Raw genomic sequence first — 14,505 nt, forward strand, 5'->3', positions numbered from 1 at the left:
ATTCTGGAGGCTTTTATTTAAGCTTTTACTTGTTTGATGGTTGACTTGCTCATTCAAGTGATGTTGCTGACCATTATTGCCATTCACTGGTTATATTATTTTTGACTGGCTAACATTAATCGTAAAATAATATTATTATTTCCTTTGGTCAACTTCAATCTCTCATTGAATGAATTACTGGATTACGTGTAACTCCTTTATTTCTTAGTGTTGGCATCTTGTTAGACGTAGTCTATGAAAATGTTATTTCAATGAGCATTCAATACTTCTGGGGACCCCTTTTTGTGTAGTCATTAAAATGTGTATTAGTTTAGGCAGTCACATTTTATTATATTTTTTATGCGTAATTTAAACTCATCTTCATTATTAATCCTTTTTAAAAATATAATTCAACCTTTTATCATAGCCTATGCAACACTTCTGTCCTCAACTTGGAGGATTATATAGCATTGTTTACAAGACTCATTTCATTAGAAATCTATAAGTTGACTCTTGCTGATTCACAGCAACCTACTGATAAAAAATGAAAGGGAGATAATTTCTACAATAAACATTCCGAGCTATTTGTTCTAACCACTAAATAACACATCATAGATGAGAGTTGTCGTTCGCCTTGAAATTTTTAGCATCACAATTCACTTGGCTTGAAATCTCGAGCATTTCTACTGCCATGCTTATTTTTAGTTTTAATCCGTATCAAGGACAAACTGTCACGGTAAGCATTAGGACAACCACTATTTTTATATAATAAACTTATAAGCTGACTAAATTGGTTAAGCAGGTTTTTCCTATATATGCTAATTGCATCCTTCATTGATATTAGTATAGATCTCAAAATCATCTGAATGAAAGACTCCCTGGAAATCGGTTAAGAGACTCATTTTCACCGTCAAAAATATTTTCAACTACCTCGTTATTTCTTTGAATCTAAACTGTTTTGCTTCTAGCTTACTGAGAGACACCGATTCCTATATTAATTATCTCCCAGTAATTCTTATCACTTCAGTTCTATTGTTCCCCTTTCCATCTCAAAATAGTAGAGTCTGTTCATTATATTGGAAGCAATATCCTTTGTTAATGTACAATTCGAGATTATCGTGAAGCAGGACTGGGAGCCTAGTAGGTTCCACCAGCAGCTGTTATATCTGTTATAGAGGCAAGCTTTAGATTACCAAAATGATTTTCGTTGTACGTTTTTATCCTGGCGAAATATAGGTTTTTCAGTCTTTCATCAATCCTGTGATATGGTAGGTATTTATATACATCTGATACGGACAAAAAACATTTAAATAACTCTATTGGCTGAAAGGTTCTGGGAGCTAGAATAGTTTCTTATACATTTTGCTATGAATATACAGACATGAAGAGAAAAGCATAACTTCTCTCCAAAATGCACGAGCTCAGAAAACACTAAGTTGTTATCCACTATGTTAGAACTATGCATGAGCAACACATTAATTGCGGATGAATTTGTATAATTGATATTCGACCATCCTTTAGTAGTGGGATGTTGAAATGTCTATAGTGACGACAAGATACTTATGTAATAACACAGTTAAATACGACTTAAAATATACAACTTTAGTGAAATAGAAATGAATCTCAAGTGGATGCCAAAATTAATTATTAACACGTTGTAATATGAAAATGTAGGAACTTGCACGAAACGTTTATGAGACACGCGATTAAAGAATCAATTCGATGTTCAAGGAATCTTACGCCCCGTAATTTTGTTGAGTTTCATAACAATAACGTTTAATAAGTAATATACCGTATAAGATTAATAATCAATTATACAAATGAAATAATAACAGGTTTTTAAACAGAAAGATGTATATCTGCAGTCTTATGGCCAGTTAAAAATATAAACAGGAAGTATGGAACTATATATTTCAAAAACACTCAATGCTTCATTAACTAAATTACGAATATAAAATAGGGTGAACAATTGAGGATGTCCTTACATATAAAATCAAAATATGATTTTAGTAAATATATTAAGTTATTACTTGTCAACTGACAATTATTTGTTTGAATAGCAGTTAAACGTAATTTCAATGCATAGGTTGATGCACTAAACTACCAGTTAAGCATTATTTCAATATGTACGACGACTTACTGTTAACTAACCATTCTTCTGATAATTATGTTCTTACTAATTTAAATAAATAGATTGATTTACTAATTATTTTAGACAAGGCATAAACTTAAATTTGTAGATAGTAAGTGGAATTAGATACTTTATCATTGTTACAAATAAATAAATTATTACAAATCAATTTCATCATCAGTGACATAAATTACAGTTATCTGAAATGAAAAACAGAATTTAAACATATCCCTAAACTAACCAAGTATGCCCAATCAACAGGTATTCATATGAAGGATTTATCATTTTGAACTTAAATGTTTTCCTCGGCGCAATTATACATGTTATGACACATTTAGCAATAATAAAGTTGGTTGATCAGCCGTAACAAAAAATTTAAATTTTGAAACATATCTATTAAATAAAAAACACTTTATGTGTAAGTTCAAGTTTATGTCAAACGGATAAAAGTTTTTTTATGAAATAATTTGACTTTCGTTACAAAATGTTTAGCAAATCGTTGACTGAATGTGTGCACGTAATATAGATACCCAGTCTATATTAACTGGCAGGTTATAAAGAAATAAATAACGTCCTTAAAATTATATTGAACAATACAGGAATAAATTTACATTTTGAGTGCTTTGGTAAGCAGGAAGAATATGTTTTGTAATAATATATCAGGATTTAGAAAAAAAAACATAAAAATTAGAATAACGACTCAACGGAAGCAAAAAGACTATTTCCAGAATATCTTGTTATCACCTCTGTGTTAGATATAAATTAAATGACTAAGAGCAGAATATTATACATGAGTGTATTAAAAAACAAATAATTAATCTAGTGTTTTTACCTCAACAAAAACCCATCAGCTTATTACTTTTTCGACACAGGTGAACATTTAGATCCGGTAATAAACTAACATGAGAATTTTATAATGACCGTACTTATGAAATTGGAAATAAATGTACTTTTCTCTGTGTGTTGAGCCGTAGATATATTTTATTGAAATTGGGTAAAAACGAAAAAAATGTAAATAATATCTAATTACAGTATTGATGTGCTATAGTCAAATACAACACTTAGAAACATGCAGCTGGTTTATCTGACTTAGACTGATGAAATCAAGATTCTACTTTGTGAAAACAGATATTGTTCCCAGAAATTTTATTTACATTCGATTAAAAGATTTAATACTAAGCTATTTTTAAGCAATTTTGCTTTTAAAGGAATGGTCGAAAATCTGCAAACTTCTTGTGAAAAAAGTCCTTAGACTTGCCTCTGAGAAGCTCATAAAAGTTGTTTAATAAGAATGCATTTAAAGTTAGATCAAGCTCATATAAAAGTGTCAAATTAAATATGGGTATTTTGGATTTAGGACAATTAAAATGGCTCAAAGATACGATGCAGAGGCGAAAAAATCTAAAGATAGGTGTAATATTTAAAATAGAGCAAAACATAAACTTTAAATTGCATTAAGACAAAAACTGCTAAAGTAATTATTCATTTTAACTGCGATAGATAAGTAGACGGATAAATCCGTTGCTCACAGTATCCTTTTTTACTTACTTCTTAAGGTAGAATATTTTATGTATAACATTCAAATGGTTTTGGAAGTTATCAACAACGAGAACTTCAGAAGTTTATTAAAAACATCCTTTACGTATTAAAACGCATTTCTTTGGTGGGCTAGCAATAAGTGGTTTCTTTTTATATTATTATAACAATCTATATCACGTATATAAAAAACGGTAGGTTAAACTACAATTACTATCATTTATAGGATCATACTAGTTTAACGTATGTTCATTTATATTATTTCTTTTCGGAAAGTTCATTGTGTAAACAGATACTTATAAAGACTAAGATGCTCAGTAAATCCCATGAAGCAGCTTATAATTTAAGGAGAAGCGGAAAAGGAAATCATTGTTAAACCAAGACGGCAACTCATGGACAATTAGCAGATTTTCTCTCGAATCGGTAGTTGGTATTCATCATCTAGTCCTCATCAAATGATAAGCTTAAAATAAAAGAGCATTACTTATTTGGTAACATTCCTGAAACTACAATAGTTTCTGAATAGTTGAGTAGGAGTACAACAATACATGTAGCAATAATAATAACGGCGAATGCGTGTAATAATAATAGGAAATGCATATAGCAATAATAGTGAATATATGTAAGAATAATAATAACATCGTATGAATGAAAGAACAGTCCATTAAAAGACAGCAACTATAGTAATTTGTTAATTAACGTGTTTTTGCATTTTTTGACACATTTGCCGTTTTTACGAGTAAGTATATAATTGTGGATGTCAATGCAGGTATTTTATTGGTGGAAGTGGCATGGTTAATCGTAGGAGTTGTCTGGATCAGCCGTCATTACCATACCTGTCCAATGAATCTTGCTAAAGAAGCCATTTTAGGTACGAAGAAATTTTCGACATTATAGAATTTCGAGTTTAATCGTTTGTACTGATTTTTTTTAGCTAAAATACTTTTACAAGTAGCGTCTATGTATATATATGTATATGTATAGATTAATTTTATTAATAAATCTGTTCTATGTTTCTAACTAAAATTCTAAGTAAGTGAACAAAATTCAACAAAATATTTCCATAAATTATATCAAAAATAATGGATTAACATAATTTAATATTCTTCTCAATGAAACAAACATAATTATTTTATGAAGTTGAGTTTACTTTTCTCTAGATATGATGTGATGAATGTTTCTCTTTGTTATTAATATCCCTTTCTGGAGCTTACTCCAAAGTTCACTGAATAACAACTCATTTATGGTTTGTAATACGATATCATTAAGTCATTAAGTTTAACTCTAACTTGTGTATTCTTCTAAATTATTATATAAAGTAAAACTTTGTTATTAATGTCCAAAATTTGTGGTCTATATGTGGTATGTTTTAACTCGGTTGTTTGACTAAGCTATTAAAGTTTGACATTGAAATATAATTTTCACGCAGATACTGAAATATGTAATCCAATGTTCATATTCTACCTTTAAACAGTTGTTTTGTATTTATATTTATAAATAAAATGGATTATTGACGTGGCATAGTGACAGTCATTATTAATATTTCTCTTTTAAATATGTATGAAGTATATAATGGACATATAGATGTATATATACTCGAGTGGATGAAGGTTATTTCATTAATCTTCCCAGTCACTTGCACTTATATATAGCCTAGAACTCAAAATCATTTGTTCAGATTCCCACCTCTGGCGCATTAGTGTTACTATAAGGTCAGCTTAGAAGCTCAGTCATTGTGTTTTCAGCAGTTCATGATTGATTGTGAATTTAAAACAACTTTCGAAAAATATCTTTATTGTTTATTACTAAAAGGCATAGAATTATGTGAATTTAAAATATATAATTTTCAGCAATAAAAACAAAAGTTCAATTTATCTTCAAATCAACTTTCCTACACACACACACACACACACACGTATATATATATATATATATTAACTAGTGTATATTTGAAGGTCACAGATAACCAAATGTATGGAATATCTAGTTGCTGTAGTTTTTTAATTTCATTCGTGCATCAAGATGTTCAAATAATAAAGAATAGGTTGTGTTTGGTATTTGACGATAGTTATGAGCAAAGATAATGTATTTGGAAGTTAATTTTCTCGTTTTAAACATGAGGTATCTTTGACAATTAAACTTCAGTGGATTGAGCAGTAAATGTGGATTGGATTCCATAAATTAAGCATAGCTGTTGTGCAAGAATCCAAAGTGAGGATAAGTTTCCTCTGTAGTTTCTTTTAAAAAATTCAGTGCTACTAATTGAAACGCTAGGTGTTGTATAATGAGTTTTAATTACTTGGTTTAGAGCTATTAATTAATCTTAATTATTTTGTAAATTAAGATTATTTTTAGTTTCACCTCCCCTCCCCCCTCCCCCACACACACAGTGGCATAACGATATGTCTGCGGACTTACCATCGTAGCAATCAGATTTCGATACTCGCTGTGGGCAGAGCATTGGTATCCTGTTCTGTAGCTACGAACAACTTTATAATTTTTTACTTTTTATTTTTTGTTTGAAGATTTATTTCTAATCTTTTAGTTTGGTATTTGGTATGTTGATTTCTTTTTGCTCACTACACTGCTAAAAAATCAAGGAATAATATTACATTTAAGTTTTTGAACATAAAATAAAACAATAACTGCAAAATACAAATAAAGCAAAAGGAATTACGACAAGTTTTAGCGTATCAAGTATTCATGGTCAAGAATAGCTTTATTTTATAAGACAAAACTAGTCGGGTATACTTTTACTTTCGTTTTTTATTGTGCGTAAAAAAATTGTCATTTGTGATATTTTAATCACAGTCATAAGTATGTTAAAGCATTCTCAGAACTTACACAAAGGATAATCTGAATTATCTATAGCTGCGAGAAAGTACAAATTTTACAATGACATCCTAGAGTAACAGGTGACTGACTAATCATAACTTTGTGACGCGTTATTTGTGTTTGCAGTGAACTTTCCATTCATTTAAAATATATAACAACAATAAATCTTAACATGCAGGTACTGTGCGCTGAAAGGGCTGTTCGGCTCACCTAACCTTATTTAGTAACAACAAATCTCACTTTGTAAGTTGTGTGTCCTTGTTAAATGTTTAAACAAATTATTATTCTCTAACCATATCTATGGCCTCTACCTGGACATGACTTTTTGACATTCAACTAAATTATGACTGTTTAATGACCAGATATTATTATTACTTTAAAGGTATTGTCGTTCTGTAATTGATTCATTTACAGTATAATGTTTAAGTATTAAGTAATACAGTAACATTATCGTGCAGGTAGGATATTCAGTTATGGTTTTGTTTAGTAATACAGTGAAATATAATTTCTGTGCAGGTATCGTGATCTGTAACTGGTGTGTTCTGTTGAGTGTCGTTATCACCATCTGGTGTACGTTTGATGCAGCTGGTAGATCTTGGGTAAAGATGAAAAGGTATCAAAGGAGTCTTCGAGAAGACAGATCTAAGTACAGATACAAGCGATCAGGAAGCTCTCATCGCAACTGGAGACACAGGTGATTATTTTAATGTTGTTCTGTTTTAATTTATATTGTTGTACAAAGGCTTAGTGGTCTTTAGAAAACTGAAATTTTTCTTATGTTTAGACTAATACCTTACGTTAAAACAAGGCCATTTGTACAAATAGCGAATAAAATGTTTTAAAACAGATTTTTGCATATTGCATTTATCAGGTTGATAGGATAGGCAGTGATTCTGAGTTCAGTTATTTTATTTCAGTTTCATATTTGGCCAGCGGTAATTTACGAACCTAAACTACTAAAACGCGAGTAACAACAACATCCTTTTCTTCTTCTCAAGAAGTTTTTGTTTGCAGTGTTTCTTTGTACATTACCAGTCGAAGAAAAGCGCCCTCGTAGACATGATTTATTTTGTATTTTGTTATTTCTCGATTTAAGAGCTCTGAGTAAAGACGAACTATAGATAAGAAGGTGCCAAACAATAAAAAAAGACACTTGATCAACATTGCAAATTACCAACTGACGATTCTTTCTTTATTTGTATATTTTATTTGCAAATTTACAAACAATTGCGATGTGTGTGTTTAGTGTACAAGCAATTGTGATATGTATGTGTTTAATGTAAAGCAACTGTGACGTGTTTGTTTAGTTGTATAAGCAACTGTGGCGTATGTGTTTAGTGTACAAACAACTTTAATGTATGTATTTTTAAAAGAACAACTCTTATGTCACTATTCACTCCAGCAACTAGGTTTTAAATGAATTTATCGATTTATTAAAATCAGTAACGAGATGGATGGAAATTAGTGTTGAAATTATAAAAGGAAACATATATTAGTGGATGATATTACAACAAATTTTGTATAGAAACTACTGTCTCCTACAGTTTGTGAAAAAATGACCTCATATTTTCTAAAATACTATGAAAATTTGACCTAGTGCCTTATGTTTATCACACTCACATCAGGAACACTGTCAGTGAGAGAATTTGAGATGTTAACACGATATCATTTTAAAATCAAGTTCAAGTAATGTTTTAACAACTACTTTGGCACTCACATTGAAAATTATCATACAGACAAGTCCATATTAAATTATAATGCTAGAATTTAAACAACAGAGATAAAAAGAGTATTGAGATGAAGAGTATTAAAATCAAGTTCGTAAATTAAATGTGTAAACTAATTATATTCTTATATACAAAATTAAAATCATGCTGCTCAATACATCTACATCTCATTCCACAACTAAGCCTATACCAAACAGTTCAGTTTTAAGGAGGAAAACGGAAAGGTTTCTAGTTTGTGTGTGAAATTTATTTACATTATTCAGTAGCAAAGCTATGTTGTAACTCGAATCACAGCTTATTTAAGAAAATCATTGCGAAAAAGATCCCCGTTATTATTTTGAAAGCTGCTTAGTTTAGACAAAATGTTTGTCTGTTTGTTTTTGAATTTCGCGCAAAGCTACACGAGGGCTATCTGCGCTAGTTGTCCCTAATTTAACAGTGTAGGACTAAAGGGATGGCCACTAGTCATCACCACCCACCGCTAACTCTTGGGCTACTCTTTTACTAACGAATTGTGGGATTGATCGTCACATTATAACGCCCCCACGTCTGAAAGGACGAGCATGTTTGGTGCGGCCAGAATTCGAACCCGCGATCCTCGAATTACGAGTCGAACGCCTTAACCCACCTGGCCATGCCGGACCTAAACAAAATGAAAAGTACAATTGGAAAATCAATTACCGTTTATTTATATTCACATATAAACGAAATATTACTTGCATATAGATAAATAAATGCAAGGAAGTAATTAACAGTAGATATGTACATTACCCTAAAACGAACTCCTAGTTCAAATAAAGTACTTTAATAATTATAAAAAGAAACTGCTTTTAAACGATAATTTACTTTTAACAAAAAATTCATGGAATTGTTAAAGGCAAAAAGTCGCTTGGTAGTTTTACTTAGTTTAAGAGACTCCACTCTCCAAATATATAGTGTCTTTATAATTGAAAATGAATAAAATATATATTTTAATTACAATTAAACCTAGCACTAAAACAAGATAGTTGTTATAAGCTTTCGAACAGTAACAATCATATTGTGAAATGCGAACTGAGCACTATGTCTAACGTATTTTTGTGACAATGAAAAGTATTAGAAACCAATCCTACAACGTCTGCTTTGTCGAGGTTAACAACAAAAACTTAACACATCGTGTATTAATCAAATGAAAAGGCACTTTTTACTACCGCTATAATTGTTTAATATTTCAACATCAACTTCACAAAAGTAAAGTTTATATATATATGGGCTCTGATGGTTCAGCGATGTTGATATTTGTAAATATCAATAAAATTTGTTATTGCTTTGAAGTTAAACACAAAGGTACACAATGGGCTATCTGTGCTGTGCCCACCACGAGTATCGAAACCCCGGATTTTAGCGTTGTAAGCCCACAGATATAGTGCTGTGACACTGAGAAGGGAGCATCAGTCATAGTACAAAGTATTTATGAATATCAATAATAGTACCAAGTACTTTTTGTTAGAGTTGATCCATAAGGAAGCGTTCGTATTTGTAGAATTCTATTGAAAAATAAAATGTGTTGAAATACTTCTAATTCTAAAGGAAAAAAACTTAAGTTGCGTTATTTGTTTACCTTACTTTTCTAACAAACTCGATACTTTAAGAAATATTGAATTCAAAATTGTATAGTCATCTTCCTTTCATCTGATTATTTTTGTTCAGGTGAGATAAAGCGTCTAACTCGAAAAAAGTGTTTTTTAAAGAATAATGCTTTTTGAAACTCTTACCGAAATTCTGAATGTACTGAATTACTCTAAATGTACATCCTTGTTATTGTTTTATTCAATACCTTTTTAAAAAAATATTAAATAAAGAAAAGAGGGAATAAAACGAGAAGGAACCCCGTTGGTTATTAAATACATTTGCTAAACTACTTATATTCCATATTGCTTGTAGATCCACGAAGTTGTTAGTTATAGAGTCCGCAACAATATGAGCAATAAAAGTTTAACAAAAACATCATAATGTTTCAATTAATTCCATTGGATATCTTACATAAAAAAATGGTTGTTTTGGTGAATTCTTTACATTGGACGCTGTGAGAAGTAAAACCACAATTAACTCAATATAATGTCATTTATGGACTTTACCTGTAGTGAAGGAAGTCGAAGACTTCAAGGTTATAGATGTGTGGTAGGTATTTGTTGTCAGTTGGACATCACATACGCTTTTATTTGCTGTTACTAACAGGTTTTGATATTGTTACTACACTAACTCAACATAAGGCTTTACAAGTTCTTCGGTTTGAAATTACAAAATTTCATGCGTGTTCATTGTAATAAGTTTCAAAATTTAAATTATAGCCCCTTTAACCAAACTTCATACTCTAGTTAATTATTTCGTAAGTTTCACTAGCTTTTACTTTAATAGTTAACTTATTGTATAGCTGTTCTTTTTCTTAAATCAATATTTTAACTCATCTTAATTTTTAAGTTTATCATCCAATCTCATTTCATCATCGAACAATATTTTTGTGTTTTTGTTAATTCCGTTTGTACCTAATGGTTTGTGCACTAGTATATCTATTCATTGTAAGATGTTTATATTAATTCTATTTGTGCCTAATATTTCTGCACTGATACGTCAGTTTGATGTAAAAATGTTTCGATTATTTCTGTTTGTGCCTAATAGTTTGAGCAGTGGTACGTCCAGGCGACTCACGAAATCCATATCAATACAAAATATTTCCACAGTGAAAATTATATCTAAATGTTATAGCACGTTCTCTTCTTAATTTAGAATTATTCTTTTGTGAAACTTTGGTTCATATTTTCTGAGTGTTCATTACTTAAAAACAGGGCCTCGATTTGTGAGAAAAGAACAAATAGACTATTGTAATTTACGAGATTTAAACTGTAGAATACTTCTCTCTGTAATTTTGTAAGAAACTTCAGATATGCAGTCCTCCCATATATGTATAACCGAAACATTAACATAATAGTTACTTGTGGATACGAATAACAAAACACTGGAATGTTAGAAAAAATTGAATAGTCTGATGTTCCAGTGTTTTGTTATTCATAATTCTTAAAGAAGTTTTATATGTATTGTTCCCAACTATCAGAATTAGATTTTTAAAATAATAAATACTTCTTTCTCTGTATATTTTTCTTTTTAAAATCAAAGGTTCGATTCCCCTTGGTGGACTCAGCAGATAACTTAATGCGGCTTTGCTATAAGAAAACAAAAAGCCTTAAGTTATAAAGGCTTATGTATAGTTTAATTTTTTATGAACATCTTACATTCTTGATGATGTCTTGCTAAAAAAGGGGTATATTGAAATTTTGTTTTCAGAGTTACAAATAATACGAATATAATTCATAAACGCTTATAAAAATTTCAGTTTTAGAAATTCGGCTTCGTAAGTCATGTTTAGGATCATCTTTGCACATTCCGTTAAAATTATCCTTACTACATCTTAAATCTAACTACGATCGTATCTTAGTGATACTCTTTATCGATGTGTGATTTCAGCCTCTCCTAAAGATATTTTAAAATTGAAAATAATTGGAATATCTAAGACTTCTCTTAAATATTATATGGTGAGATATGCCAAAAACAAACTCCTCTTTGGTTATTTTGTGTAGACATTTTACAATCATAATGACTCATGATGTCGTAACCCTGTCAAGCTTTTAAAGTCAGATATATAATTAGATGTTTGGTCTCTGAGTTATAACTCACATAATAAAATATAAATACCGGACAAGAAATTGCACCTTTTGATTTTAAAACACTTCCCCGAAAACACTTATTGCATGCACACATTTAAGTCACTGAATTTTGCATTCAGTTTCTTACATTGATTATTACAAGGCTGGCACAAAATACGTGTTAACAGAAGCATGTATCTACAACCTACGTAAAACGCGTTTATAAAAAAACTACAAAACTGCTGTTAAAAAAACTCCTTTATATTTAAAACAGACATATATATCCGCATCATAACAAACATGCTCGCCCTTTCAGCCGTGGGGGCGTTATAATGTGACGATAATTCCCACTATTCGTTGGTAAAAGAGTAGCCCAAGAGTTGGCGATGGGTGGTGATGACTAGCTGCCTTCTCTCTAGTCTTACACTGCTAAATTATGGACGGCTATCGCAGATAGCTCTCATGTAGCTTTGCGCGAAATTCAAAACAAACCAAACGAAACAGACATATAAAACTCATTTTAATAGTAATTAGAACAAATATATGGCATAATTCCTTCTATTTAGAATTGATGATTAAAGAAAATCTTGTACATGTATGTGTATTTACTTAAAAGAAATAAACAAAATTTTTTATCTAAAGTGTTATAAAAAATCATTTCTGAAAATATATATTACAAGAACACACATTCTTATTCTTCCTGCATAGAACATGTGAAGCTATTAATACAATTGCTATTTAGGACGCCTAACTCGCAATCTCTAGGTCGCAGTTTCGAATCATGCTCGCTCTTTCACATTTGTGACGTAATAACTTTAATATTGATCCCACTTTTCATTGTTAAAGAATAGCCCAAGAGCTGGCAGCGGGTAACGTTGACTAGCTATCTTTCCTCTAGTCTATTACTTTAAAATTAGGGTCGGCTAGCGCAGATAGTCTTCGAGTAGCTTTACGCAAAATGTAATTAACAAATAAACTTATTTTTTTATATATGTAGAAGTTCAAAACCTTCACTGTAACTAATTTTAATGAATTTTTATTTCATTCTACCGTATATTTATTTTTATTCACTGTTTTATAATCTGACACTTTATACCAAAAATCTGAACACAATATTTTTTGCCCATCAGTGGTACGTATACAGAATTATACACTAGAAACCAGGTTTCGATACCTGTGGTGAGTAGAGCACAGACTGCCCTTTGTATAACTTTGTGCTTAACAACAATGTTTTCTAAAATTCGAAAGAATATTTAGCTTACAATTTGAAATGTATTAAAAAATTTTATGCATATATAGCATGTTGTATTTGATAAATATTTTCAGGTTTTTACTAATACACATTATATTCTGATAAACTGGATTCTTTGTAGATAAATATATCGCCGCTGGAAGTAATAAAAGCAATAAGATTAAATTTCACAAAAGAAAATTAAAAAAAACATTTAGTTCTGCTCATTTAAAACAATTAAGTCCTCCAGTGGGCCAACAATAAGATTACGGATTCATATCGTTGAATCCGGCGTTCTACTCTCAATTATGAACATAATAAAGTAGCCTATTGCGTATTTAAATTTGCACTAAAAAAAAACGAAGAAATTGAATATTTTGTAAAAGCACAAATATCACGCTTAAAACATATAGAACTTTTCATCAAGCACTGAAAGATAAAGATATCCCACATCCTTTTAGTTATTTATGAAAACAATTTTCTATTCTGTGAAACATAGAAAGAAATACAGCGTGTCTGTATTTATAAATATAAAAAACCTCATAAGCTACCTTTAATAAAGTTTCTCATTACAACATAATGCGTGCAGAATATAACGGAACATCACCATTTAAAACCATCTTGATTTTAGTTTTAATATTTTAATTAAGTTATATTAATCTTTTAAATATTTTAAATCATTCATAAATACAACATCCAGAAGAGATGTACAATTTTTAATTCAAATAAATCTTCCCTGGTTTAAAATACATGTTTTAGATTAGGTATATTTCAGCAGGAAAAGTTATGTTGTTGAATATTTATTTTTCTTTCAAGAAATTGCAATTTTTTATTTCGCTATAAAAAGTTTGTACATCGCGTCAATCCCTTAAAATTCTACTGAAACTTCAGTAAATAACAATCTAATTTTATAGATTAATGAACGTGATTTTGTTTCCAGAAAAGCAATGAGAGAGTATCAGGACAGTTGGAACAGAAGGTGTAGGCTGTTGTTTTGCTGCATAGGACGGACGGACAGACATCAGGTGAGACAGAACTTTCTTTACTATCTATATTTTTACCCATACACAAGTTCTAAGTTAATGTTTTTGAATTTTGGTAATGTTGAAATGAAGGGTTAAACAAAACCCCACAACATATAATTAACATATGTATATTTCCACATAAAACTTGAAAGTTTGAGACTACTTCCCAACAATAATAGTTAACTAGTTAACCTAAAATTATAGAAAATAAGTCTAATATTAGAAATGTGATTAACAGTTTAGGAACAATTTTATATATTTAATATGTTACTGTTAAAAATTCTACTGTTTCAGCTCCCATCACAAATTACATAAAAGACTTTGCTTAACGTGTGTATGCTTTATTAAAAACATCTTTTGT

At 30.1% G+C, this 14,505-nt stretch overlaps 1 protein-coding gene across 5 annotated transcripts in view; it reads left to right on the forward strand.

The window, feature by feature from the left end:
• Nucleotides 1-14,505, forward strand: part of inaE (inactivation no afterpotential E) — a 130,125-nt gene that overhangs the window by 39,540 nt on the left and 76,080 nt on the right. For all 5 annotated transcript variants that reach the window (XM_076448352.1, XM_076448350.1, XM_076448353.1 and 2 more), the window contains 3 exons: nt 4,416-4,517; nt 6,998-7,175; nt 14,060-14,144. In XM_076448352.1, the coding sequence (XP_076304467.1) occupies nt 4,416-4,517; nt 6,998-7,175; nt 14,060-14,144 (365 nt within the window). The remainder of the gene's footprint in view (nt 1-4,415; nt 4,518-6,997; nt 7,176-14,059; nt 14,145-14,505) is intronic.

This window comes from Tachypleus tridentatus, chromosome 8 (genome assembly GCF_004210375.1).
Source record: "Tachypleus tridentatus isolate NWPU-2018 chromosome 8, ASM421037v1, whole genome shotgun sequence".
NCBI lineage: Eukaryota > Metazoa > Arthropoda > Merostomata > Xiphosura > Limulidae > Tachypleus > Tachypleus tridentatus.